Source organism: Asterias amurensis, chromosome 4, assembly GCF_032118995.1.
Source record: "Asterias amurensis chromosome 4, ASM3211899v1".
In the NCBI taxonomy this organism is placed as follows: domain Eukaryota; kingdom Metazoa; phylum Echinodermata; class Asteroidea; order Forcipulatida; family Asteriidae; genus Asterias; species Asterias amurensis.
Genome location: NC_092651.1, coordinates 25094536 through 25122477, shown reverse-complemented (window position 1 = coordinate 25122477; position 27942 = coordinate 25094536). Strand labels below are relative to the sequence as shown.

Genomic DNA, 27942 nt, shown 5'->3' with positions numbered 1-27942 from the left:
TTACCGCCAGAGATTCACGATAAAGTGCGCCTCCAATAGTCTGCTCTAGAGAGGTCAAAAAGACATCCATCACAACACAGACACAGACACGTGAAAGTTTAAGGTCTGCATTTAGGAAAATTGTCAAAGCCACAGTTATGAAAATTCGTTACCTACAACGTGCATATAAACCGATTCTGTAAAAATGAGACTCGATCGAATTTCCACAACCCTTTGTCTTGTACCAGTTTAAAGAACTCTGCAAATCTATGATGGCAAAATTTTCCACATGTCTGTGAAGAACGGTCTTTCAAAGGCACACACAGCTCTGCATTACATACACGCGGTGAACATTCCTTCTTTTCTGTTCACTCTGGAAACAAAACGTATCCTTCATCACTGGTGAAGCACGCATGGACGCAAATCGTTAGCGGTTTATGTCCAAGAAGGGATATTTTGAAACTTGGAATACACAGTCTTAAAAACAAGGTTGAAATGTTTTCGAACCCTTTTCTCTAAAACCTTATTCGAATGAAGTAAGTGCTCTAGATTGGCAAAGGTCATGGGTCGAACCCCACCCGAGTATTGTGCCTGTGATTTTGTTCACGGAATACAGTAAACTACTGAGTAAACAGTGATACACAGATCGGGTCAAAACCTTAATAGATTGAAGGAAATTTTTCTTCAAAATATTGTACATTACCAACAGCTGCGGTGCTTTTTATTATATACCAAGTAAGTTTTTGTGATTGTTAATTTTTGTAGTAATGACCAAAGGTGACCAAAGGTATACCATTCTTTTTGCCATTATTATTGCATATTTGTAGCACAATTATTGCACCCAATAATTTTTCCTTTAATCAAGCATGATTTGTGTTTTAGTCAAAGTTTGTTATTATTTGTTGTTTTCTTTAAAGGTGCTGTACGACGACAGGCGATGAAATCGACCATAAAAATGCATCAAAGGTCATCAGAAAGGAGTATGATAATCTGGGCCCTATGTCGTAAGAAATTCTTTATTTAGAATCATTTTTGCGTATCACAAAATGATGTGTGTTATATAACATAAAGGGTAGTGAGACCTGCAAATCCACTCAGCGTAATACACGTGTTGTGACTAAGTTACATTTCTTTTCGTTTCGTTTTATTCGCCAGCAAATATTAATTAAAAACATTGAACATCTGCAACTCAAAGGAAACACAACAACAAACAGTACAACAGTTTTAAGAAGAAAACAACAATATAAAAACACCTATGCACCGGCGGTCAGGGCCAAATTTCTTAGAGCTGCTAAGCAAAAAAAATTGCTAAGCATGAAATTTCTTCCTTGGTAAAAACAGGATTACCAACCAAATTTCAATTTGTTGCATATTCCTTGTTACTGGTATTCAGCTGTTGTTTGCTTATCCTGAAAATCACGTTGAAATTTGGTTGGTAATCATGTTTTTATCAAGGAAGAAATTTCATGCTAAGCAAATTTTTGTGCTTAGCAGCTCTATGAAATTGGGCCCTGATGCGTGTAGGAAACAACCTCCAGTGGAGGTGGTACATTAAACCGATTAGAAGCAAAACAAACCAAGATCACTCTCACAGGAAAAGCTAGTAGTATTAGAAAGTAACTTTCAAAGTAGCTGAACGTGGTTTTTAAACCATAACAAAATTCCTAAACAGCCCTCTCCCACAAAGGATGCACATTTTCCAGCAACAAAACTAGACGGGATACCAACTCAAAAAAAAAAAAAAACGGTTAAAAAAAGAAAGAAAAAATACGTGAATACATAGCCAGCAGATTTAAGTATAGCAGCTTTTTGGTTCAAATACACGTCCCGCTTGACGACTAATCTACATGTATGTTGGTCTGCCATGGACAACTGTGTCTTATATCTTAGAAGTTATACAATAAACATACTTGTAAACTTTAATAAAAAGAAGTGTGAAGTTACCGCAGCGTGTAACAGTTGTCTGTAATCGATTTATACGTCAACTATCGGAAGCGTCTCTGGACCCAGCCTCAGCAAAGTTTTCCTGTTCGATGTTTCTTGTAACATTTATCAGTTGTTCATAAATGTTTGATAACTACGATACATTTTCTCTTCACTAATCACTTATAGGTTCGCGGAAAAGGGAGTTCTTGTTCACTTTCTTCTCTTAATTGCTCTGTGGATAACGCGAAAACCGGGTTTCGTTACTGGATGGTCAGTACTATTCGAGGAAGGGTAAGGGTTTTGTTTGTGTGCGTTTTGTCCCTGTATCATAAGTTTGGATTAAGGGGTGTCGTGGCCGAACGATTAAGAGCACCGAATTCAAGCTCTGAAGTTTTTGTTCAGCAGAGTGTGGGTTCGAATCCCGGTCTTGATATTTGTGTCCTTGAGCAAGAAACTATAATTGCTTCTCTCCATCCAGGGAGAGATGGTTCTTGTGGTAGTGCGCTACATAATTTGACAGCATGGGCTCTATACTCCCCATCCAGGGAGCTCAGATGGTTTAAAGGGAAGGTACACGTTTGGTAATTACTCAAAACAAATATTAACTTAAAAACTGACTTGGTAACGAGCATTGGAGAGCTGTTGATAGTATGAAACATTGTGAGAAACGGCTCCCTCTGAAGTAGCATAGATTTTGAGAAAGAGGTAATTTCTCACTAAAATAATAAAAGACTTCTAGCCAGAAGTCTTTTAGTCCTATTTGAAATCACACAAATTCGTCCAACAAGGGTGTTTTCTCTCTCATCATTTTCTCGCAACTTCGATGACCAATTGAGCTCAAACGTCCACAGTCTTGTTGTTTTATGCTTATGTTGGGAAACACCAAGTGAAAAGACTGGTCTTTGCTAATTACCAAACGTGTACCTTCCTTTAAGGAATGATATAAGGCCAGAGTTACCAGGGATAATAATGCGGAAGTGCTTTGAGGCGCCCTTGGGTTGTATAAAGCGCTTTTTGAAAAACCGAATTTTATTATTATTTTTATATTATTATTATTCTTGTTATTATTTTGCTATATTTATTTGCTTAGCAGAATAGCAAGATGACCAATACATACAAACAGTAATGGTATTAATATCCAATCAATTCCAGATACGTGTCCGATGCTACAACTGCAATGTTAATCTCCCTCATGCTCTGTATGTTTCCATCTCGCATGCCCAAATTCATGTGCGGCCACAGTACAGAAGGTAAACAAAATAAAACAATGTTTGGGTATTTTCACTTTTATTCAAATTGTGACAAAGTAAATCCGAGTTCTCTCGCTACATGTTCGTACTATTATGACCCCCTTTTAAAGGCAGTGAACACTATTGGTAATTACTCAAAATAATTGTTGGTATAAAACCTTACTTGGTAACGAGTAATGGAGAGAAGTTGACAGTATAAAACATTGTGAGAAACGGCTCCCTCTGAAGTGACATAGTTTTTGAGAAAGAAGTATTTTTCCACGAATTTGGTTTCGAGACCTCAGATTTAGAACTTGAGGTCTCGAAATCAAGCATATGAAAGCACACAACTTCGTGTGAGACAATTAGGGTGTTTTTTTCTTTCATTATTATCACGCAACTTCGACGACCAATTGAGCTCAAATTTTCACAGGTTTGTTATTTTATGCATATGTTGAGATACATCAAGTGAGAACACTGGTCTTTGACAATTACCAATAGTGTCCAATGCCTTTAAAGGGAGGGTTGTCCTTAATCGACACCAGCAGTACTAAAGCAGGGCATGTAGTCCAGCTTTCTCCAGAAGACGATCAGAGCATACTGATCGAAACGTCGAGTTGAAACCAACGGTTCCTTTCAGAACCACCCCAACTCATTCAGAGATTATCATTACATGGTGTTACCGCAAACCTTTCCATATCGTATTTCCACCATGCATGCAAAGTTTCAAATTCTACTTATTCATTGCATTCGGTTAACATTTTTCCTTAGTTTCTAAGAGAAAATGCTTGAGAAACATATTTTAACATTTAAAGTTAAGGTTTTTTACCCGCTGGACTTGTTCACAACTTAGACTAGTCCGCTGTCTCAAGTGAATTCCCCATTGATTTGTACACAAACGAGCTTTAGTCTGTCGTGTAGTAAAATATTGGTTGACACACCTGACCCCTTCGTGCAGATTTTCATGGTCTGTCCCTGGAATGGTCTATAGACAATCTGGAAGACTGTTGGATTGATATCAGTAATTAGTTTATCCCTCTGTAAATGGTTTAGTATATTGAGATAAGCATTGCCAGTTGAAAAATTGTAGGGTTTTATTGTGAGAAACGGCTCCTTCTGAAGTAACATAGTTTTTTGAGACAGAAGTTATTTCTCACTAAAACATTTTAATTGAGTTTGAGACCTCAGGTGAGGTCTCGAATTCAAGCATCTGAAAGTACACAGCATGTGCGACAAGGGTGCTTTTCTTCCATTATTCTCTCGCAACTTCGACGACCATTCGTTATTTTATGCATAATTTTATGTTGGGATACACCAATTGAAAAGACTGGTCTTTGAAAAATACCAAAGGTGCCCAGTGCCTTTAAACTACAAAAGATGTTTTCGTGACATGACAGAACGCACGCTCACAGCCTGTTCTTAAAAACTTGATTTTTTTCAGAGGATGAGAAAGAGCAGAAAGGTCCGTGTCCAGCTCTCCTTGAGTGGAAAATTATCAATGAAAAAATGGCCTGGCTGGTCATTATACTTCTTGGTGGAGGGTTCGCCCTGGCAGAGGCATGCAAGGTAAAAAGGTTAAAGTTAAAGTTAAAGGTTTATGTGGGGTGTGCTAGCTGGATGGTTTAGGGTGCTGGACTCAAGTTTTGTAATTTTCAGAATGTGGGTTCGAATCCTTGCCTGGTCAGTTGTGACAATTGTGACCTTGAGCAAGGTACTTTAATATCATAATTGCATCTCTCCACTCAGGAGTACAAATGGGCACTGGCAAGAGCTGGGTAGTAACCAGGGGGGTAGAAGTATTTTCAGTCGGTTAATACCAAGGAAACTGGCTATAAACACCAGCCTGGTGAGCCATACTGACTCGGGACATACTTTACTTTATGGTGTATGATTGAATGATGAGTTTGAGTTCTTGCTTGTCGTTGACCGGTTGTATACGCATTTCTTAATATTTATGCATGAGGTACGTCACAATGCTAACTCAAAACGAGGTGATTGGCGCAGCCACTGCAAGTTATGGGGAACGTGCGCCCATAGCCTCATTTTGGGTATGAATTATGACGTCATGCATAAATATTAAGAGAGGTGTATTAAATGCAGCACTGTGTTCTCAAAGTACGGCCCAATGCTTTATTGCCTCGTCCGTGCTGTGTCTAGGGGATTGTTTAAGTAAAAACGATTGTTAATTTTGCCAATGTCCACGACTTCAATGACATTTAAGCTTCGTAAAAGGAGTTTTCAGGCCTTGATAAAATGCTTATTGGGAAGCTGCTACCGATGGACTTCGTCTATAGTACATGAGTTCATATCAGTGTTGGTCAAACCAGCCCAAACGATTTAATGCAGTATTGTTGCATTAAAATAAGTATACGTATGCTGTGGCCTTGCAATCAAATGGTTCTAGGTTTAAATCCCAAAGTCATAGCTTGTTGCTCTAACTACCGAGATAAGCATTGCCTATCCAGCGATCCTTTGTGGCGTTCCATAGAGGGAAGCCCTTGTTGGTATCTCTCTTAGCCTGTAACACCTGACGTCACACTTCGAAGCTCGTGAATTACGCCAGAGATCTGCCGTTGAGCCTACGTCAATCTATGTCCATAATCACCTTTCACCTATTTAATTCCACATAGAGAATTGCGTCAAATCCTATACGTACATATAAATCAACATTACATGCAAGTTCTTATTGTCCGTTTCTTATCTCTATGTTAAGGTATCTGGTCTTTCAGAGTGGATAGGTGATCAGTTTATTGTTCTTAAGGTCCTACCGCCATATGCCATCGCCCTCGTCGTGTCTATCATCATAGCTGCCTTTACTGAAGTCACCAGTAACACGGCTACAGCAACAATCTTTCTACCCATTCTTGGAAGCTTGGTAAGACATGGGCAAAATGAGAGAATAAAGTGCGCCACCAATAGTTTGCACATAGGAAGGGACGTTTTTGATTTAGTCTGCTTTAATTACCAGTTAATGTTATAATTTATATTTATCCAGCCATCACATCAATACAAAACAGCACATCAACACTTTCAGAGGGGCTTTGAGAAACACAATTAAGGCGATTCCTGTGATCCACAAACCAGCTGCCCTAATTCTGGTTGTTAATTAAATAGAGTAGGTCTACATACAAATGATGAACTATGTAAAAAATAACAGATACACAAATGACCTATAAATAAAAATCATGTATAGGTTAAACATTTAAATAATATTAATAAAAGCACGAATCTTGCGGGAGTAAAACAAGTTAAGAGTGTAAAGGGGAAGGGGAAAACTAAATCGATTTTCACTGTGATTGATGTTAAATTTAACTGACATGGCACTCCAACTTTTAAAGTAAAAATACTCAATGAAAGATAAATAAGCAAACAACAACGAAATTGAATGAATTTATAACTGGAAGGAATTTTGGACGTTAGGTGGAAGCAGACTTAGCAGGTAAATTTCCATTGTTGGCATAGTTCTGAGCATGCGCACGTTATCGAGAACAATGGATTTCACTTGGTAAGTTTGCTGCCACCTATCGTCTCAAAAGTCTCCAGATATTACACAATTAAATCTAGTAAGATCAATGAACAATGAACTTAAATAAAAACTTTGAAATTGACCTGAAGTATTCCTCTTGTTTGATTACTAGGGAGAAAGCATCGGTATCAACCCACTACTCCTCATGATACCAGCGACGGTTGCCTGCTCATTTGCATTTATGCTTCCTGTGGCCACGCCCCCTAACGCCATTGCATTCGCCAATGGCCAGATATCAGTTATGGATATGGTAAGTTGTTGACGTTTTATGTGTTTTTGTAAATGTTTGTTTTCTTTCGGTTTTAGCCTTACAATGACGTGAAACACATGTATTCTCAGTTCTTTCTCGATTTCTGTGAACAAAAATCACGGGTATATGTGTTTAATGAGGTTTGAATCCACGACCTTTGTATTTCTAGGGCAATGTCATACCAACTAGACCACCGAGATTGCCCGGTAGCTAGAGGCAGTCCGAATCCTACGTTTTGTTGACGTTTTATTGTTGATCCTTTTCGCCGGGTCCTTGTTTTCCATTGAAGGTCACCGTAAAAGATGGACAATGTTTTCTAAGACAAAAACTCTAAAAAGCTCCCGTCTTGACAGCTGAGAAGCAAGGCACGCAATGATGATGCACGCTATGACCGCGGGCACTATTTAGCAAGCTTCCGTAAACAATGTGATGTCATAGACGCATGACCAATCAGAACGCAGTATGCTAATGAGCGGACACTTATTGCGAGCGGACACTTTTTGTCATGACACCGTGTCAAACTTGACGTGCATCTAGGTCCATTGGGGCCTGACCCATTTCGGGGTAATCATGACCCGGAATGCGTATCAAAATGACCCAGGAATTGATGCAAAATCCGAGTATAGTTTTTTTATAGCGCTGCTTAACCATAAGCAAATTTTCGTGCTTACTGTTGCAGAAAAGTTTGCTATGGTGCAGCGTATTTCACAGGTAAGCAGCAAAATAAGGCGGCCATAGTGCGCGTTTACCATGGATTTGCATTGTGACGTCATTTTTTTTCGTGCAGTAAGCACCGGAAGGTTAGCATGCATTTTCGTGTGCTTACGGTTAGCAGCGCTATGAAATGGAAACTCGCGCAGTAAGTACAATATCAGCCGCTAATATCAGAACTCTTGGACCTAGAATCAGGAGCTTGTTGAGTGCATGATTTGTTTCAATCTGACGTTAACTGGATATAAAGTTACTGCAAAAAGAAAACTCGTTTCTTAAGTAAAACATTCATTTGTTGAGTTTGGTTACTGTTTTACATGTTATTTTTGTAAGCATTTTCAATTTAGTTAATGGCCTGACATTTCGACCCTAGCAGAGTCTTTCTCGAAGGCTAGTTGTTTGCAACAGCTAATTCTATTTTCTCATTTTCAATTTAAAGACCTTTTGATCACCACGAATATGGAATGCAATAATGACCTTATTGTAATAATCGGAATCTTAAAAAAAAAATACTTAGGTCGAAATTGCAGTCAGAGAACACAACTTATTTCTAATAATTTTCCTCGTTCTTCAACCTCTCTCCCACAGGTAAAGACCGGCTTCGTGTTGAACATCATCTGTGTGTTGGTTGCCAATGCTAGCGTGAACACTCTTGGCGTGTTGATATTTGACGTGGGAAATGTCCCGCCTTGGTTGAACACCACAGACGCGTCAATGTAAAGACACTGGACACGATTGGTAACTACTTGCATAATTTTTAGCATAAAAACGTACTTTGGTACCGAGCAATTGATAGCAGTTGATATTATAAAACATTGAGAGAAACGGCGCCCTCTGAAGTAACGTAGTTTTCGAGAAAGAGGTAATTGTTCACTTAAGCTGAAGCCTTTAAGCACACAAAGTAATGCAACAAGGGTGTTTTTTCCTTCATTAATCTCTCTTGCAAATTCGATGACCAATTGAGCCCAAGTTTCCACAGGTTCATTACTGTTACCGAATCTCAAGTTCGCCAGTTTCCCTTTTTCAGGGGCAATTTCGAAGAGTTTAAAGTTCCTCTTGAAAACGTCAAATGATATGATTGTTGAGGGAAACATTGACTTAACAATTAAACAGCTACCTGAGCGGAAAGTTTTCATTGGAAATGGTATTTTAACTTGTTTATAATGCACTTTTTCACCATTTCAATGTATTTTTGATATGTGTACATTTCTGAATTTTTCGTAATTATCGATTAAAAAATCAGGCCCCAACCGAAAGGTTTTGACAAACTAAAAACACTTATGCCGTTGAGAGCACGCGTCAATGGACAATGCCGCTGACGTCATCTCTGGGAGCTTGCTTTGTTATGCCTCCACGCTGCAACAAAGCGGTTTTACAAATTGGAGCTCCCATTATAACGTTTTGAGAGTGATTATGTAACAGGGCTTTTCGCAAATCTCTCAGAAAAGCCCTGGATAAGGGCATTCAAAATGATTGTTTTTTTTACACAATTGAAATCTTTTTATAGTCATATGACTCGATTTCCCTATTCTTTGAAAACATTTTAAGTGAATTTCAGCAAAGCTTACGACTTGACATATTCGTTCAAGCAGGGCCCAATTTCATAGAGCTGCTTAAGCAAAAATTTTGCTTAAGCAAAAAAATCTTTGCTTTGTAAAATCAGATTACCGGCTAAGACTCCACTCAATTGTGATGCTAAGTAAACAACACCTAAATATTAGTCACAAGCATTGACATGGCAGGAAATTTTTGCCAGTAACATGTGTAAAATAAGCAAGCTATTTTTTCGTGCTTAAGCAATTTTTTTGCTTAAGCAGCTCTATGAAATTGGGCCCAGGTCTTTATATTCAGAAATGTATAAATGTGAAAAGCAAAGTGCGACTTGCAATTTTGATTCAACGGCAATTCTGTGTGTGCTTTATAGCAAAGACTGACCCCCCACAAAAAAGGAAGACATTGTGATTTTTGTTACATGTCCTATTCCCCGGAAAAACGTCATTCAACACAAAACCAGAGTCCAGAACGTACGGCTTGCATAGGAATTCATTATTGTATTAAAAGAATAATATGGTACTCAAGAAAAAGTTTGTTTTCATTTCTTTTCCAACACAGTCTCCTCAATATCTACGCAGAGCTACTTAAATAACAACATCGCCCTTTGTCGGCGGTGATGTTTCAATACTGAAATATCACAAAAGTAAATTGTTTTAAAAGCGCACTTTTCAAGTCACTAATACTATTCAGGGAACGTACTTTTTTTTTTTTATTAAAGGTGATACAGCTGAACTATACAACTTTCCAATTCTGGATCATGAAGATCATGAGTGTTATGACAATCGAAATGTAATAACATGTAGTTTGTAGATAATATAATAATAATTTACATTTATATAGCGCATTATATGAATTAACATCTCTGGGCCTCATTGTGCTAATGCCAACTCACAAGGCCTTCCTCGGCGGGTGTTAATTGTTCTCATAGCCGCTGGTTAGTAAGTCTTGAAGTCAAGACGGTAATTGTTAAGCGCGGTGTGTAGTTACAACGCGGTGTAGCTACGGGGACGATACACACACCCTCGATCCCAGTATGTGTGTGTGAGTCAGTCCTGCCTCGCGCTACCTACGACTGTTGCATGTGTAACATCGCACTGTGACTGTTGCATGAATGGCAGACAAATAGGCAGCGCCTAACGATTTGTCATCAAGTCTACTGGTTAGTGTGCCTTTACCAAATGCCCTTATCGTTGACGTTAGCATAATAGTGCAAATTTCAAAGTTAAAACTATATACTGTACATTTATATTTTATAACTTAGAAAGATACACTAGACTTGAATTGGATTTTATTTCAGGTGCGGGGTTAAGTTAGAGAATCCGAATTTAGTATTTTCTACCAGTGAATGCTAACACTGTACAAACTCTGTTTAGAGTTTAACACATAATATGTTGCTCCCACCTTTTAAAGGCAGTGGACTTTATTGGTAATTACTCAAATAAATTATTATCATAAAACCTTACTTGGTTACGAGTTGATAGTATAAAACATTATGAGAAACGGCTCCCTCTGAAGTGGAGAAGTTTTCGAGAAAGAAGTAATTTTCCACGAATTTGATTTTGAGACAGCAGATTCAGAATTTAAGGTCTCTAAATCAAGCATCTGAAAGCACACAACTTCGTGTGACAAGGGTGTTTTTTCTTTCATTATTATCCCGCAACTTCGACGACCAATTGAGCTCACATTTTCACAGGCTTGTTATTTTATTCATATTATGTTGAGATACACCAAGTGAGAAGACTTGTCTTTGACAATTACCAATAGTGTCCAGTGTCTTCAAACATGTTTAAAGGATAGACATGCGTATCAATTCGACATCTGCTCAAATGATTTGTAGCAAACACACGAGAATCTAAACAAATTTTAGGTTATACTTTTGAAGAAAGCTTGTACGTAAGCATAGACATTATTTTGTTCGAACTCTAAAAAGTGTAGATGTGTTTTTCCATAGTTCTGTGTTCATGCAATAAGCCTTTCGTTGGGCACTGTCGGTGAAACCTTCCACCAACACGGACGACACGATTTGCATGGTCTCGGTTGGACTTTTTTATGATTCCCAGCCTCAGCATTCACTAGTCTTGGTTCCAAGACCCTTGGTTCCAAGGGTGTTGCGCGGTCACACACAACCAACGTTCCGATGTGGGATCCTGAAATCAGAAATACAGAGCGCCCTCTACGTTCGTTCATTACAAGCGTGTACAGTTTTTGCCGTGCGTAGATCGGAACGTTAGTTGTGTGTGACCGCGCAACACCAATGGTCTTGGAACCAAGACAAAGTATTCACATTCGGTGATTCCTAACCTTTATTCTAAGAGTTTACTCTCTTCAATAACATTCCACATTATTAACCAAGTTATGTAATAATTTCATGAGGTCACTTTAATCTACAGGCCGAGTTATAGTCGGTCGCGCGATGGTCGGGCGCATAGATATAGAATTAAATAACTAGATCAGCCGCGCGTACATACGCGCCATTACCTGTGTAGAAAATAAAATTGTTCGCCATGGACGCGGTAAAAATTTTACGTTCGAAAGGCGACGCGCAAAAATGAACACGAGAGATAGGCCTTTGACGCGCTAAATGTCACGTGCTGACGGCAAAAAGTCACGTGCTGACGGCAACGCACAGAAAATGTACACGGGAGATAGGAAATGGCAGCCCCCATGCCAGAACCCGCGTATGTACGCGCGGCCGATCTAGTTATTCTATTCTATATCTATGGTCGGGCGTCGGAAATCTTGACGCGCGATCATAAAAAGACACGGTTTTTAGGCCTCAGTCTTAGGATTGCGCGCAATATTTCCGTCGCGCGACCATCGCGCGACCGACTATAAACCGGCCTTACTGCAGATGCAGTGTACGCGTATTTTACAAACTGTCTTTCTGGGATATGATAACATTCCAAATTGTTTGTTTATTACACTTTGTAATATTATGACGTATACAAATAATAATGTAGATACGATAAGTAGTCGTAGTGTAAAAGTGTTCGTTTATTGAATTGTTTTTTTTTAAAGGCAGTTGACACTATTTGTAATTACTCAAAATAATTATTAGCATAAAACCTTACTTGGTAACGAGTAACGGGGAGCTGTTGATAGTATAAAACAATGTGAGAAACAGCTCCCTCTGAAGTGACGTAGTTTTTGAGAAAGAAGTAATTTTCCATGATTTTGATTTCGAGTCCTCAGATTTAGAATTTTAGGTCTCGAAATCAAGCATCTGAGAGCACACAACTTCGTGTGACAAGGGTATTTTTCTTTCACTATTATCTCGCAACTTCGACGACCGATTGAGCTAAAATTTCCACAGGTTTGTTATTTTATGCATATGTTGAGATACACTAAGTATGAAGACTTAGTCTTTGACAATTACCAATAGTGTCCAGTGTCTTTAAAGCCGACCCGAACACGGTTTGTTGTACTAATCTTGCAGTCGTTACCGGGGTTGTGTGATTAGTGGATTTTGGCATGCATGGTAGCAGTTTAACCTTTTAAAACTGTTTACTCGGTTTCCTAAGATGCATTGCGGTATATTTTTAAGATGGCGGTTGTGCATATGGGCTTTTCCGACACGGACCCAATGTGTATGTTTTTCTGCAGAATATGTTTTTTAACTGAACATGAATGGTGTATACTTTTAGTTTGCGGATTATAGATAATAAAGGAATTCATTTATATGGTTGAAATGTGAGTCTCGTGTATGTTTTAATGAACCGTCTTATGCCCATGTTTGATACGGTAGTTCTACACTGCAAAATTGTACACTTTAAATTTTCTAAAATAACGAAACGCCTTTTTGAGCCGTTCCCATATATTATGTCAATGCGAACCTGATTAATTTTTATATTACTAGTTCACTGGTTACATGTACTGTGGAAAAAACAAACAATTCGTGTTGACTGAACACTGCGTGAATCTTTGCACCTAAGAACAAAAGAGGATCCACATTCTCAAAATTGCATCTTTCCTTTGTCCCTGCACTTAAAGGAACACGTTGCCTTGGATCGTTCGAGTTGGTATTTGAAAACGTTTGACACCGTTTGCTATAAAATGCAAATATGGTCAGAAAGTTGTTTTAAGAGTAGAATACAATGATCCAAACACATTTGCCTCGAAATTGCGTGGTTTTCCTTCTACTTTGCGGACTAACACGGTCGGCCATTAATTTATGGGAGTCAAACATTTGACTCCCATGAATGGCCGACCACGGTAGTCGACGAGGTAAAATAAAAACCATGCAATTTCGAGTGATACTTGTGTGGATCATTGTATTCTACTTTTACAACATCTTTCTAATCATAGGCCCTATGCATTTTATAATAAACGAATACAAACGCTTTTCAAAGACCAACTCGACCGATCCAAGGCAACGTGTTCCTTTTACAATTTCACATAGACTTTGTATACAAAAACTTCCATGTGGAGCACTCCGGTCTTTAGAATGTACTATGGCGTACTTTTGTTTTCAATTGTTGTTTTTGTCCTCGGTCTCCATAATGTACAAAAGAGCACAGAAGTTAGGATTTTGGTTATGGTTAGGGTTAGAGTTTAGTGCTATGGTGATGGTTAGGGTTATTAGAGCTATGGTTATGGCTAAAGTTAGTGCTATGGTTAAGGTTATTTCTTGTTGTTTTGTCCTTGGTCCTAATAATAATACACAAGAGCACACAAATTAGGGTTATGGTTATGGTTAAGGGAAAAGTTTAGGAATTAGGCTATGGTTAGGGTTAGGGTAATGGTTTAATAGTTATGGTTAGGGTTGGGGTTTAGGGTTAATGTAAGGGTAATGTTTGGTTATGTGTTAGGGCTAGGGTTAAGATTTGGTTATGATTTAGGGTTAGGGTAAGGGTTAGGGCTACGTTTTAGGTTATGGTTGTGGTTGGGATTAAGGGTTAAAGCAAGGATTATAGGGTTAGGACCAGGGTTAGGGTTAGGGTTGAAACATTACAAGGCAACCGGCAACATGAGACATATCAAATCAGGGGGACCGAATTGCGGGACTGTTTTGACACAATGGGGTATTCTAAATGGTGTTACTCGTACATGAATTTCAAAGGGGTCAATGGTCCTATAACATAATATGAGGCATAAATAAATCAACGGGTCATTCATTTAGTTTGAAAAGTGTTCATCACCTTTATTTTATTGTAATTACATTAAAACTGTCATAATCTGAGATACACTTCGTGCAATAGCTTTAGAAATGTAAATATCAAACTAACCATCCACAGATTTTTTAGTAAGTAATTGTGACCCGAAGAAGAAAAAAAATCGTTCTTGTCTACATCATTGGTTTTTAGGCTTATTAGCAATAACAGAATAGATGATGTGACCTATGTTTACATTCAAACCGCCCTCCGTTGACAAAACACTGTACGCGTCATGTTTCGCCGGGCAAAAAGACGCGTAGTCGTGGTAAGATTGCGTGTACTTTCTATCTGGCTGCCAAAACACAAAGGTTTTTGCCCGGCGATTTGCGCGTGAATCATGTTATGGTTTTCGAGTGACGTCAGAGGGCATATCGTCTACTAGAGTAGCAACATTTACTGCTACTGTTTTACCGTGATTTTGTAAAAAGCCAGTTTTTACTGAAGCTATAGCTTGCGTTTATTACTCAGCCATGTTTGTTTGGCATTGTCCTTATTGTTCATGGAACTCGGAATTATTGTTGCAGCTGCGAAAAGAGGGAAAGACAAAGACTGGTTAGTATGATAACGGTCTAGTGTATTAAGCCAGATATACTTCAAAAGGCACACTATTCAGAAAAGATTAAAATTTTGAAAGATCAAGACAACTTTATGTTCGACTATCGATATTTCTATTTGTTTTGCGATTTGTCTTTAAACAAATCACAAAGGGTAATAATTGCACGTGAATAATAAAGGCTTCAATGTTCTTAATGAAAATTGGAATTAAAAATATAAAAATATGAAAATTCGCAAAAGATTCTAAAATTCTGGCCCATTGTAATGGCTTTTATAACATTAATATTAACTATACATAATTATGCAAGGAGAAAATGTATAAGGAATATAGAATCAAACTACACCCTGACCCAGATTCCAAATCTCAGGGGATGTGACCCAGTACAGAATCAGACTGACCCAGAGAGGGGTCAAGACTCACGGAACATCCGGGTAAATCCTGACCTGAAGCTGTAGAGTATAAGAACTAAAAGTGAAGAATTTTGAGCTAGAGGTTTTGGATTGGAAACTAAAGGCAGTGTACACTGTTGGTAATTACTCAAAATAATTATTTAGCATAAAACCTTTAGCTGTTGATAGTAAAATACACTGTGAGAAACGGCGACCTCTGATGAAATAACATCGTTTTCGAGACAGAAGTATATTTACAAGAATTTGGTTTCGAGACCTCAGTTTATGAACTGTAGGTCTCGAAATTAAGCATCTGAAAGCACAACTTCGTGCGACAAGGATGTTTTTTCCTTTAATTATTATCTCGCAACTTCGACGACCGATTGAGCTCAAATTTCACAGGTTGGTTATTTCATGCATCAGAGATACACCAAGTGAGAAGACTGTCTTTGACAATACCAAAAGTGTCCATGTCTATAACAAAATAAAGTAAAAAAACGCATGTTATTTGTTACGCAAAAGTACTGCAAAACCAAATCATTTTGAATAATGTGTTCCGCTGTTCGTATATTCAGCAACATAGCAAACTTGTGTAGTTGAGTTCTGTTCATGGTTCTTTTTTATGGCATTATCAAGTTGCAATTTGATTATGGTGATCAGGCAATCTGATATTTTTATAATTAAGTGGAACTTTAAAAAATTTTTTTATGTCGGCCAATTGTCATTTGCAAGAAAATTAACCGGGCTTTAAATGGTGATTTTCCCGAAGATCCGTAAACAGGGACTAATGGTTGATAAGATTGGAGATTGGCGATGACGCTCATACAAACAGGTAGACCTCGAAGACGTGAATTCTAAGGGTTGACCTTTGTCAGACGTAGTAAATCATTTCCGGCTTCTCATTCAGTTGTAGCAACCTCATCTGTACACTCCGCATCTCCACAACGAGGCGCCTCACCTCGTTATGGAAACGGGCACTTTCCCGCCTCTCGCTGTTGCTATGTGAACGCCTGGCAGGCCCGCCCCCAACGGTACGAGCGGGCGACGAGTACCGGCATATTGCGTCATTTTTTATGCATCTGTTTGGTCCGTCGATTGACGACACCAGCGTGTGCCTCCGAGGGACACTCCCCGAGGATAAGCTCTTAATCAATGGCGGGTGTTTCCTCATCGAGCGCGCTACTACCGGGTTCTCCTGTAAATGATACTGGTATTTGTTGGAGTTCTGAAGACACAGTTCAGCGTGTTGCTGCTTAGCTGACCGGGAGGGTGACGGGGTGTTCGAGTCTGGGTCATCACCCACGTTCGAACAGTGATTCTCAGGAAGTTCTGTCGTATAATTACTGACGCTCCTAGAGTCCAAAGAATGGCGACCGGAATCGTCTCTCTGCAATTCTGCCTCGTGCTCAAACGTTTTCACGTGGTTCTGATAAGGACGCTCTGACGGTCCGGTGTCCTGTATACTCGTCTCCGGGAGATGCAAAAGCATGTACATGTCCTTCTCTTGACAGAGGTCACCCATCCATTCAACCTCGTCCCCGCTGCTACTGTCCGCATAGTCAGGCTTACTGACCATGCGTAATCGAGCTTCCAGATCAGCAATGCGCTGGTCCAACTGCAAAGTAGTTTACAAATACAAATTAACGCACTCCGTACCATGATTATATTTGTCAAAAATGGTTGAATAATGAATGTCATTTTGCTGTCGAAAAAGACACCCTTTGGGTGGTAATTAGTTTGCAGCAGGTAATTTTATTTTTCATGATTATATTTGCTCAGGATTTCTATAAGGTGAGTAAAATGTGATCATATACAATAGTTGTGCCTTTTTGGCATGTTTTTTTTTCACAATTGAGAAAACTCACATCATTATCCTCTTACTTTAGAACTTCGGCTTGGGTGATTGTTTAAATAAAAATGAGTTTGTATAAGGTTGGACCTGTCGTCTCGAGAAAAAAAAACACGCACTTGGCCAATCAAGATTATGGTTGTACAGGACAGGGGCCACATTAACTTATCTGGCTACAGTTCGGTGCTGAGCCCAGTTTCAAATAGCTGCCAAGCACAAAAATTTGCTCAGCATGAAATTCTTGCCTAGATAAAAACAGGATTTCCAACCAAATTTCCACTTGATTTTCAGGATAAGAAAACAACAGCTGAATACCTGTAACATGCAATATGCAACAAAGGGGAATTCGGTTGGTCATCATAATTTATATACGAAGAATGTAATACGCAAAGCAAATTTATGTGCTAAGCAGCTCTATGAAATTGGGCCCTACCCCTGTACACACATTTCAATTCAATTCAATTCAATTTATTTATTTCATCACAGATTACAAGTAAAAAGTGAAAATTGCTTTCCATGTGTGCACTAAAAAGATTTATTTCGTTTTTCCAATTAAATCAATGGTTATGTAAGACCAGTGCCTGTAAAGAAAGGGCACCAGTCTAGCCCCAACGCACCTTATTCCTTTCTTTTCTAAACGCCCTCATCTGTACTTCAGCTCTGTATATACTCTCTTTCATCTCGGTTGTCTCGTCCGTTACGAAGCGTCTCGTACGACCTTTGATCTCTAACCCTACTGATTTCGTCACGGGGTCAGCACCAAGACGAACAGCGTGAATAGTGTACACCTGTAGAAGGAGTGGGTAATGAAAATATTAGTCGAGGAAGGTTAGTTAATGATCGACCTTTAAAGGCATTGGGGTGGATTTCACAAAGAGCTAAGACTGCTCCTATCTCGAGTTAGGACGAGTTACTCGTCCTATCTTAGGACTAGCCATACGTTTTTATATATGGACTAGTCCTAAGTTAGGACTGGTCCTGAGTCTCAAGTTAGAACCAGTCCTAACTCTTTATGAAATCGAACCCTGGACACGTTTGTTAATTGTAAAATACCACTATTCTCACTTGATGTATCTCAAAATGTGTAAAATAACAAATCCGTGAATATATTTGGGCTGGATTGGTCATCGAAGTTGTGAGAGAATAACAAAAGAAAAAACACCCTTGCTGCACAATTTTATATTTCTCAACAAATTTAGAGGGAGCTTTTTCTCACAATGTGTTGTAACTAAAAACAGCTCGCCATTGCTGGTTTCCAAGTCAGTGTTTATGCTTACAATGATTTTGAGTAATTGCCATTAGTGTCCAGTGCCAGTGCCGTTAACGAGAACGTGTTGATGATTTGGTTGGGTTTTTGAGCTTGTTCACATATCGGCCTCATTCTGACTGCGGCACTTCTAAGCCACGGTAATTTCTAGGGTATTCAAATACTTTTTGCTCGACCATGCCAGCATTTGAGAAGGAATGCTTCCATTGAGGATTTGTACAGGTAGGAGTTTTATAATTAGTAATCTGTCTAGTTTAGATTAACCATTTACCCTAGACGATGACAACTGTACTTTGCTCACAAAGTGAGGTTTGAACATCGCAAAAAGCCGCTCAGGATTTATGCGGGTTGTAGGGTGTCGTGGTCGAATGGATAAGAGCACTGGTGTTTCTGTTCAGCAGAGAGTGTGGGTTCGAGTCCCGTTCGACCGCGGTCGTGACACTTTTGTCCTTGAGCAAGGCACTTTTAACCATTGCTTCTCCCAACCCGGGATAAATGGGTACCTGTGAGGGCAGAGATGATTCTTGGAATTGATTAAGTCAAGTAGCGCATATAAATGTTGCAAGGAGCTGAGATGGTTTAACGAATTAATTAAGGCACAGTGACCAGGGGTAATAATGTTGGACGCGCTTTGAGACGCCCTTCGGGTGTGAAAGCCGTTATGTAAAAACTGGTTATTAATATTATTATTATTATTATTATTATTATTATTATTATTATTATTATTATTATTATTATTATTATTATTATTATTATTATTATTATTATTATTATTATTATTATTATTATTATTATTATTATTATTATTATTATTATTATTATTATTATTATTATTATTATTATTATTATTATTATTATTATTATTATTATTATTATTATTATTATTATTATTATTATTATTATTATTATTATTATTATTATTATTATTATTATTATTATTATTATTATTATTATTATTATTATTATTATTATTATTATTATTATTATTATTATTATTATTATTATTATTATTATTATTATTATTATTATTATTATTATTATTATAAAGAAGTTAAGTATACTCGACCTTTGGAACAAAGAGGAAGCACAATGTCATGGTGGTGGTGATACATATACAGACGGTGACTAGAACGAAGGATGTGGTGAGTTGATCACCCCGAGTGACTAGGTTTGATACCACCACGGCTAGGATGCTCATTATTGTCACGTTGTAGACGCAGACCTGCCAATGGATCAATATATCGATTAGTTTGGGTTTAAAGACACTGGACACTATAGGTACGTGCTCAAAACAATTGTTAGCATAAAAACTGACTTGGTAACGAGCAATGGAGAGCTGTTGATAGTATAAAACACTGTGAGAAACGGTGCCCTCTGAAGTAACGTAGTTTTCGAGAAAGAAGTAATTTTCCACTTAAATATTTGAATCTGATTTCGAGACCTAAGAATATATTTCGAGGTCTCGAAATCAAGAATCTGAAAGCACTCAACTTCGGGTGTTTTTTTTTCGACGACCAAATAAGTTCAGTTTTTCACAGGCTTGTTATTTTGTGCATATGTTGAGATACACAAAGTGAAAAGACTGGTCTATGACAAGTACCAAAGGTGTCCTGGGGTGGATTTCACAAAGGTAGTCCTAACTTAGGACTAGTCCTAGGCAATGCTAATAGACAGGACTGGTCATAAGTAAGGACCAGTAACTCATCCTAACTTAGGACTGGTCCTATCTCTTAGCATTGCCTAGGACTAGTCCTAAGTTAGGACTACCTTTGTGAAATCCAACCCAGTGTCTTTAAACAATGACGTGAAGTGGCTATTAGATATTGACTGATAGGGAGACCGCCAACATAGGCCTGGATAGCTCAGTTGGTTGAGCGCTTGTACAGAGGTTATTTGTTCTAGTCACGCTTTAGTACATTTATCCATTAACTGTTACTTTAAATAAGATATCATTTATTAATTTATTACGTTTTTTTTCTATCAAGGATTGCTCTTGCCCACTAGTAGTGTCCATGTTTTGCGTTAGATGTTATAAAAAAAGTCAAGCTTCAATTTATCGATTTGGATGAAGTGCCATTCTTCTATATTGTTGTTTTTGTCATTGTGTTATGACTCAGTTTTTGTGACGTATTTCATCTTTTTTTTTGAATAAAAGGCACGCCATCACTAGATTACCTTTTTAAAATCGTGACCTTCTGAATGGTTAACAATTATGTGTCGAGTATACCGTTTTATTTATGACCAAAAACAGACACAAAATATAATATCTGGTCTTGGTAAAAAATAAAAAGCCCTAACTAGAATTATTTGTTTTGGACTGTCCGGATTTCGAACCAAGCACCCTTTTGGGGTTCGGAAACTCACTTGCACTCTGCTACCTTTTTGATAACAATAAAAACCCAATACACAGTAAGACTTATTTGATTTATTTAATTGTATTAGTTTTATGTGTGAATAGCTAGTCGTTGCCAAATGTGCACTTTGGATGTTAGCTTTTACTAAAGCTTTGTCCTATTCTGATTGTCAACGAAGTACTCTTTCGAGGTTAAAGCGGTACTTTTATTTCTACCTTTAAAGTAAAAAACTACCAAAGGGTTTATTGTTGTTTTAGTTCATTATCTCAACTAAATGCTCTTAAGGTGCAGGATTGGTAAGTAAAAAAACATCATTGTTTAATTTTAGTCCTAACGTTTACTGAGTATGAAGTTCATACAACAATTTTTTGTCAGTTAAATATTTCCCTCTGAAATGAGACCATATTCGATTAAATTTTATCTGAAAAACAAACAAGAAAAACCACAACAGCTGGCCCACACAATGAATTAAACGCAAACTAAGTTTTTGTTGCTACGAAAGCTCACGCAGTTTGTTATGTAATTAGTCAGTCTTAAATGCTTACAGAACCTTCCTTATTTGAAAAAAAAATCATCGAGAACTATTTTAAAAATGAGTGTCTGCTTATTTTTCACATGCTTGTGTGCATACAAAGGTATACGGTAAATGGCTAGAATATTTCAATAGACCACTATCTTTGATGAAACATACTCGCGTGAAAGGCAAACATTGGCTGAGGTAATGTGCTTATCCAACTGTTCTACACCACAGATGATGGTCAATGACGTGATTCGCAATCCATAGATACTTACCGCTATATAATGAGAGTCATTTAAAGCTGGAATTTTGACTTTCCTCGTTTCCCAAGCTAAGAACAGCCCGAATAGAAGAAGAAGTCCCTTGTAAGCGTAGACCAATCCTAGCCAGATGGAGAGATTCTTAGAGCGACACACCTCGACGATTGGAACGAAAGCTACGGTATCGTTTGATGACTGACGGTAAGAGGACAAGAGAAAGTGTCAGTTTTAAAGGCATTTGACACTATTGGTGATTACTCCAAATAATTATTAGCATAAAACCTTACTTGGTAACGAGTAATGGGGAGAGGTTTATAATCTTAAACTTTGTGAGAAACGGCTCCCTCTGAAGTAACGTAGTTTTCGACTAGAAGTAATTTTCCACGAATATGATTTCGAGACCTCATATTTAGAACTTGAGATCTCGAGTGTATATTTGTGAACAAACAAATCCCCATAGGGGTTTGACAGACAATGTGGACTAACACGTGTCCACACACTATTTTTTTTTACAGTGTTGAAGAGTAGAACTAAAAATGAGTGTCTGAAACACAAAGCTGGGTGCGTGGAACAAAGTTTCAAAACGACCTTTGTCTTTGTTCGACGGAGTACATTTTTTTATTTTTCATTACAGAACAACTTTGTGTGCAATAGACTGTGTTTATTAAACACTGGACACTACGGGTATTTGTCAAAGACCAGTCTTCTCACCAGGTGTATCTCAACGTATGCATTAAATAACAAACCTGTGAAATTTGAGCTAGATCGGTCATCGAAGTTGCGAGATAATAATGAAAGAAAAAAACACCCTTGTCAGGTGCTTTCAGATGCTTGATTTTGAGACCTCAAGTTCTAAATCTGAGGTCTCGAAATCAAATTCGTGGAAAATTACTTCTTTCTCAAAAACAACTCCACTCTAGAGGGAGCCGTTTCTCACAATTTTTTATACCATCAACCTCTACTCATTACTCGTAACCAAGTAAGGTTCATGTTAATAATTATTTTTAGTAATTACCAATAGTGTCCAGTGTCTTTAAGTCAACATAGTGTTTTAGTTCCAACGCTTTTTGCTCTCGGCCCACGTATGTAATGTTCCCTACATTGTCCCCATATTGAAGATACTTTTGAGTGTTCAACTTTAAGACAATATTATTTACTTCGTGAAATACGTCTGAAACGAATACTGAAATGGTGCCCTGACGTCATCAATCAGTGGTATATTCACTTTAAGTCCTTAAAGAAACACGTTGCCTTGGATCGGACGAGTTGGTATATAAAAGGCGTTTGTAACCGTTTTTTATGAAATGCATATGGTTGGAAAGATAATTTTTAAAGTAGAATACAATGATCCACACAAGTTTGCCTCGAAATTGCGTGGTTTTCCTTTTACTGTGCGAACGAACACGAGTCAAAAATTTGACTCCCATAAATGGCCGACCGTGTTAGCCGATGAGGTAAAAGGAAAACCGTGCAATTTCGAGGCATGTTTGTGTGGATCATTGTATTCTACTTTTACAGCATCTTTCTACCCATATGCATATTATAACAAACGCTTTTCAAAGACCAACTCGACCGATCCAAGGCAACGTGTTCCTTTTATCAGTACCGAACGCAAAGCTTGTCACTTCACTACTAAGTCGGCTGTTGAAGCGGAAGATCAAACGGAGCAATTACCATGATTGGTTGAGCGTTTGATTACGATGCTGTCAATTTGTCTTCACAAAACAATCTCGCCTTGACATGTTGAAACCCAATCGGATTTAGGCTTGAGTTTCCGCGCCATTAAACTCTAATTCAAACTTCGCAACGAACAACAAAGATCAATCTATGACGTCATTGTTTTGACGAGGACGAGGGACTCCGTTGAAATGTTTTTTTTGTTTTTTAACTTAAACTTTATTTTTTTTGTTCTCATTTAAGGAACAAGTTGCCTTGGATCGGTCGAGTTGGTCTTTGAAAAGCGTTTGTTACCGTTTGTTATTAAATGCATATCGTTAGAAAGAGGTTTAAAAAGTAGAATACAATGATCCAGACGAATTTGCCTCGAAATTGTGTGGTTTTCCTTTTACTTTGCGAACCTTACACGGTCGGCCATTTATGGAAGTCAACTATTTGACTTCCATAAATGGCCGACCGTGTTAGTCGACGAGGTAAAAGGAAACCCACGCATTGTCGAGTGATACTTGCGTGGATCATTGTATTCTACTTTAAAACATCTTTCTAATCAGTACGCTTTCAAAGACCAACTCGTCCGATCCAAGGCAACGTGTTCCTTTAATAGTGCCGCATGATGCTGAGCATAACAAAATACGTGGTTTTGGATGACAGAAATACTGCTTGCAATAAATAATGCGGTAACACTAACAGTACAGATATCCTCGATACGATATTGTTTATGTCTGCCAGATGGCTTCGCTCATCAAACACTATATGCTTCTAAACATTTCTAATTCTAAACACACTTTGGACCATCTCTTGGGAATGCTCTTCCACTGAACCCCAGACTAGTAGACAATACAGCTTCAAAACTAACCAAAAAACACACTTGTTTTGTCTTGGCTTTAGGTACCGTCTTAATAGGAAAGTTCTTTTTCTATGGGCCAAGACAGACCTACCAAGTCTCAAGCATTAGGCGTGAGACTCACGCATTTGGGCTCTGTCTCACGCTCACACGCACATCAACCATTTTCTCACATATTGGGGCCAGACCGGGAAAACAATAAAATAAAAATTAACGTCATGCATTGCCAAATCGCGCTCGTGTGTACAAAAAAACACGATCTTCAATGTTTGAACAATCTTCAGATTGCACGCAGTTTATCAGAATCATCATTTGTTTTGTATAAACAGAGCACAAATTTGCAGATTGCGCACGCTTTTGCTCATCCAGCAGGTTCAACAAAAATTCGGCAGAGCGCAAAACGCTTATTGCGCACAAGTTTTTCCCGATTCGTTTTAGCAAACTCGTTAAATGCGCTCCACTAGCGAAGACACAACAGGCAGAGGAAGTGAGTGGAGGATTTTGGACATCATTTTGAGTCAATTTTGTTTTTAGTTTGGAAGGAAATAATCTGACACAATCGTACCTCCACATTAACCATCAACATATTCTGTGTAACTCACGTTAGTTTTAATTATTCTGAAGAGGTTTTTGATGCATTTCGGAACACTTTTTTGTCCACAATTAAATTTCTGATTTTTTTCCATAAAAAAAAAATACAAAAGAAAAGTTGGGGGGGGGGGGGCGGGGGCGATTTCGAAAGGCCTTCTCAAACTGGCAATTTGTTTTCTGGGGGGGGGGGGGGGGTTGAGCTTTGAAAATCGCACGCATTGCTGGCCTCTGGACTTGGCATCTCTGGAATTGTGTATGGTTGTGTATATTCCCATTGACATGTGTATGGTTGTGTATTTTCCCATTGACTTGTGTATGGTTGTGTAGTTTCCCATTGACTTGTGTATGGTTGTATAGTTTCCCATTGACTTGTGTATGGTTGTGTAGTTTCCCATTGACTGGTGTATGGTTGTGTCGATTCCCATTGACATGTGTATGGTTGTGAAGTGTCCCATTGACTTGTGTATGGTTGTGTAGTTTCCCATTGACATGTGTATGGTTGTGTAGTTACCCATTGACTTGTGTATGGTTGTATAGTTTCCCATTGACTGGTGTATGGTTGTGTCGATTCCCATTGACATGTGTATGGTTGTGAAGTGTCCCATTGACTTGTGTATGGTTGTGTAGTTACCCATTGACTTGTGTATGGTTGTGTAGTTACCCATTGACTTGTGTATGGTTGTGTAGTTTCCCATTGACTGGTGTATGGTTGTGTCGATTCCCATTGACATGTGTATGGTTGTGAAGTGTCCCATTGACTTGTGTATGGTTGTGTAGTTTCCCATTGACATGTGTATGGTTGTGTAGTTACCCGTTATTTGTGTATGGTTGTGTAGTTTCCCATTGACTGGTGTATGGTTGTGTCGATTCCCATTGACATGTGTATGGTTGTGAAGTGTCCCATTGACTTGTGTATGGTTGTGTAGTTTCCCATTGACATGTGTATGGTTGTGTAGTTACCCATTGACTTGTGTATGGTTGTGTAGTTTCCCATTGACATGTGTATGGTTGTGTAGTTACCCGTTATTTGTGTATGGTTGTGTAGTTTCCCATTTGTGTGTGTATGGTTGTGTAGTGTCTCATTTGGAATGCAGACCTACCGCAGACCTTAGTCTCACGCATTAGGCGTGAAACTCACGCATTTGGGCTCTGTCTCACGCTCACATGCACAGCAACCATTTTCTCACACCTTGGGGCCAGACCGGGAAAAAAAAAAAAAAAATTAACGTCATGCATTGCCAAATCGCGCTCGTGCGTACAAAAAACGCATTCTTCAATTTTGCACAATCTTCAGATTGCACGCAGTTAATATTAGAATCATTATTTTTTTGTACAAACTTTGTACAAACAGAGTACAATTTGCAGAATGCGCACGCTTTTGCTCATCCAGAAGGTTCAACTAACATTCGGCAGAGCGCAAAACGCTTATTGGAAGTGAGCGGAGGATTTTGGACATCATTTTTAGTCATTTTTTTTAGTTTGGAAGGAAATCATCTGACACAATAGTACCTCCACATTAACCATCAACATATTCTGTGTACCTCATAATAGTTTTGATGCATCTTGGAACACTTTTTTGTCCACAATTAAATTTCTGATTTAAAAAGAAAATAATAATAATAGTAAAAAAAAGTTGGGCGGCGATTTCGAAAGGCCTTCTAAAACTGGCAATTTTTTTCGGGGGCGGGGGGGGGGGGGGTTGGGCTTTGAAAAATCTTACGCATAGCTGGCCTCTGGACTTGGCATCTCTGCCAGGAGTGTCTTTATACCATCAACCTCTACTCATTACTCGGAACCAAGTAAGGTTTATGTTAATAATTATTTTGAGTAATTACCAATAGTGTCCACTGCCTTTAAGTCCACATAGTGTTTGAAGGCGTATTCACGAGGCAAGGTTTGATGTATTTTATCAAAGTGTACAATACCTCTTTTGGTAGTCTTTCCTCCACTCTAATCATGGGGTCGAGGATGCTCCAGACCGTCAATATAATAACGTCTATGAGTAATAACATTCCTATCATGAGGAACAAGGTTGACTCGTGCAGCATCTGCATCAGAGCGGAAACAAAAGGTTTTAACAAAATGTATTAATATTACATTTATTACATTTTATAAAAGTAAACTAAATGTATACGTACGAACAACAAAACTCACGAGTTAACTGCTGAGGGCGAAACGGCAGGGAGTAAAGGTTTGACGTATGTGTTGTCTAATAATAAAGTTACTCGGAGTGCAGTGGTCCGACAATCGGAAGTTGGAAATCAAAGTGCTTAGGGAAATAAGCCATAATATCAATGCATAACCAATGCGTTCTCCGTCATTTTGTAAGTGCTTATTGGTCGGCAAAAGCAATAGAGTTGTGCCCCAGGCAGACGCAGAAACGCGTATGCGTCATGCCACCGTCAGACCCACCAAGGAGTGATGTTAGTATAGTGCGCACACTAGTCTTGCCCCGAGACGATATTGCGCAATATTGGGCAGTGTACTGCGCTTAGTTGTTACTCGCTAACTCGCGCGCTTTAGCGAGTTACAGAGCGCAGTACACTATCCAGCGAGCAATATCGTCTTGGGGCAAGACGTGGTATGTGCAATGAGAGACTTTGGGACGTAGGTGGCAGCAGACTTACCAGGTAAATTACCATTGTTTACGTAGTTCTGAGCGTGCGCACATGACCGAGAACAATGGATTTTACCTGGTAAGTCTGCTGCCACCAAGCGTCCCAAAAGTCTCCCATTAATATAGTTAACGGGAAAGGTCTATTATTCTCATAACAAAATTCGAAATTACAACACATTTTGATATAGATATTTTATAAAACGTTGTGCTGGCTTTTGTGTTTTTGGAGAGAGTACTTGGGAGGGGGAGGGAGGAGCCCGAGGGAACGGGTGGGTATAAATGAAGAGAACACGGTATACCTTTCGTTTGATAACCCTGCTGGTAGCGTGGGTAATGATGTGGTAGACACGATAGGTTTTGACGAACATTGACCCAAATGCGAATGAGAACCCAATCATTAAAAAGGCTGCACGTATCTGTGGAAGAACACAAATATTTCTGCAGTTAATTGATACTCGTAAATACAAGGGAAAATTAATAATAAAGACATGTATATTGCACAAAGCAAATCCAAACAAGGGGTGCTTAAGGCGCTAAACAAAAAGGCAAATTATATATTAAAAATGTTGTGTCATAAAGGTGAGTTTTTTTTATTTGATATTGAACTTATCAATAGTCCCACATGTCTTCCCTGAGTTGGGGGAGTTTTTTCCAAAAGCACAGGGCGGCAAATGCTCGAACGACTACCCCATG

At 38.5% G+C, this 27942-nt stretch overlaps 2 protein-coding genes across 4 annotated transcripts in view; one reads left to right on the top strand and one right to left on the bottom strand.

Moving 5' to 3' along the window:
- LOC139936184 (Na(+)/citrate cotransporter-like) overlaps positions 1 to 12836 on the top strand; it is a 31910-nt gene extending 19074 nt beyond the window's left edge. For all 3 annotated transcript variants that reach the window (XM_071930948.1, XM_071930947.1, XM_071930949.1), the window contains 7 exons: positions 897 to 983; positions 2092 to 2196; positions 3058 to 3155; positions 4576 to 4700; positions 5848 to 6009; positions 6773 to 6910; positions 8210 to 12836. In XM_071930948.1, the coding sequence (XP_071787049.1) occupies positions 897 to 983; positions 2092 to 2196; positions 3058 to 3155; positions 4576 to 4700; positions 5848 to 6009; positions 6773 to 6910; positions 8210 to 8341 (847 nt within the window). In that variant the 3' untranslated portion in view covers positions 8342 to 12836. The remainder of the gene's footprint in view (positions 1 to 896; positions 984 to 2091; positions 2197 to 3057; positions 3156 to 4575; positions 4701 to 5847; positions 6010 to 6772; positions 6911 to 8209) is intronic.
- Positions 12837 to 14348: 1512 nt separating this feature from the next.
- Positions 14349 to 27942, bottom strand: part of LOC139936123 (gamma-aminobutyric acid type B receptor subunit 2-like) — a 104190-nt gene continuing 90596 nt past the window's right edge. The window contains exons 12-17 of the mRNA XM_071930855.1: positions 27549 to 27665; positions 26558 to 26680; positions 21536 to 21715; positions 19456 to 19611; positions 17740 to 17910; positions 14349 to 16888 (exon numbers count right to left, since the gene is read on the bottom strand). Of these exons, the coding sequence (XP_071786956.1) occupies positions 16145 to 16888; positions 17740 to 17910; positions 19456 to 19611; positions 21536 to 21715; positions 26558 to 26680; positions 27549 to 27665 (1491 nt within the window). The 3' untranslated portion in view covers positions 14349 to 16144. The remainder of the gene's footprint in view (positions 16889 to 17739; positions 17911 to 19455; positions 19612 to 21535; positions 21716 to 26557; positions 26681 to 27548; positions 27666 to 27942) is intronic.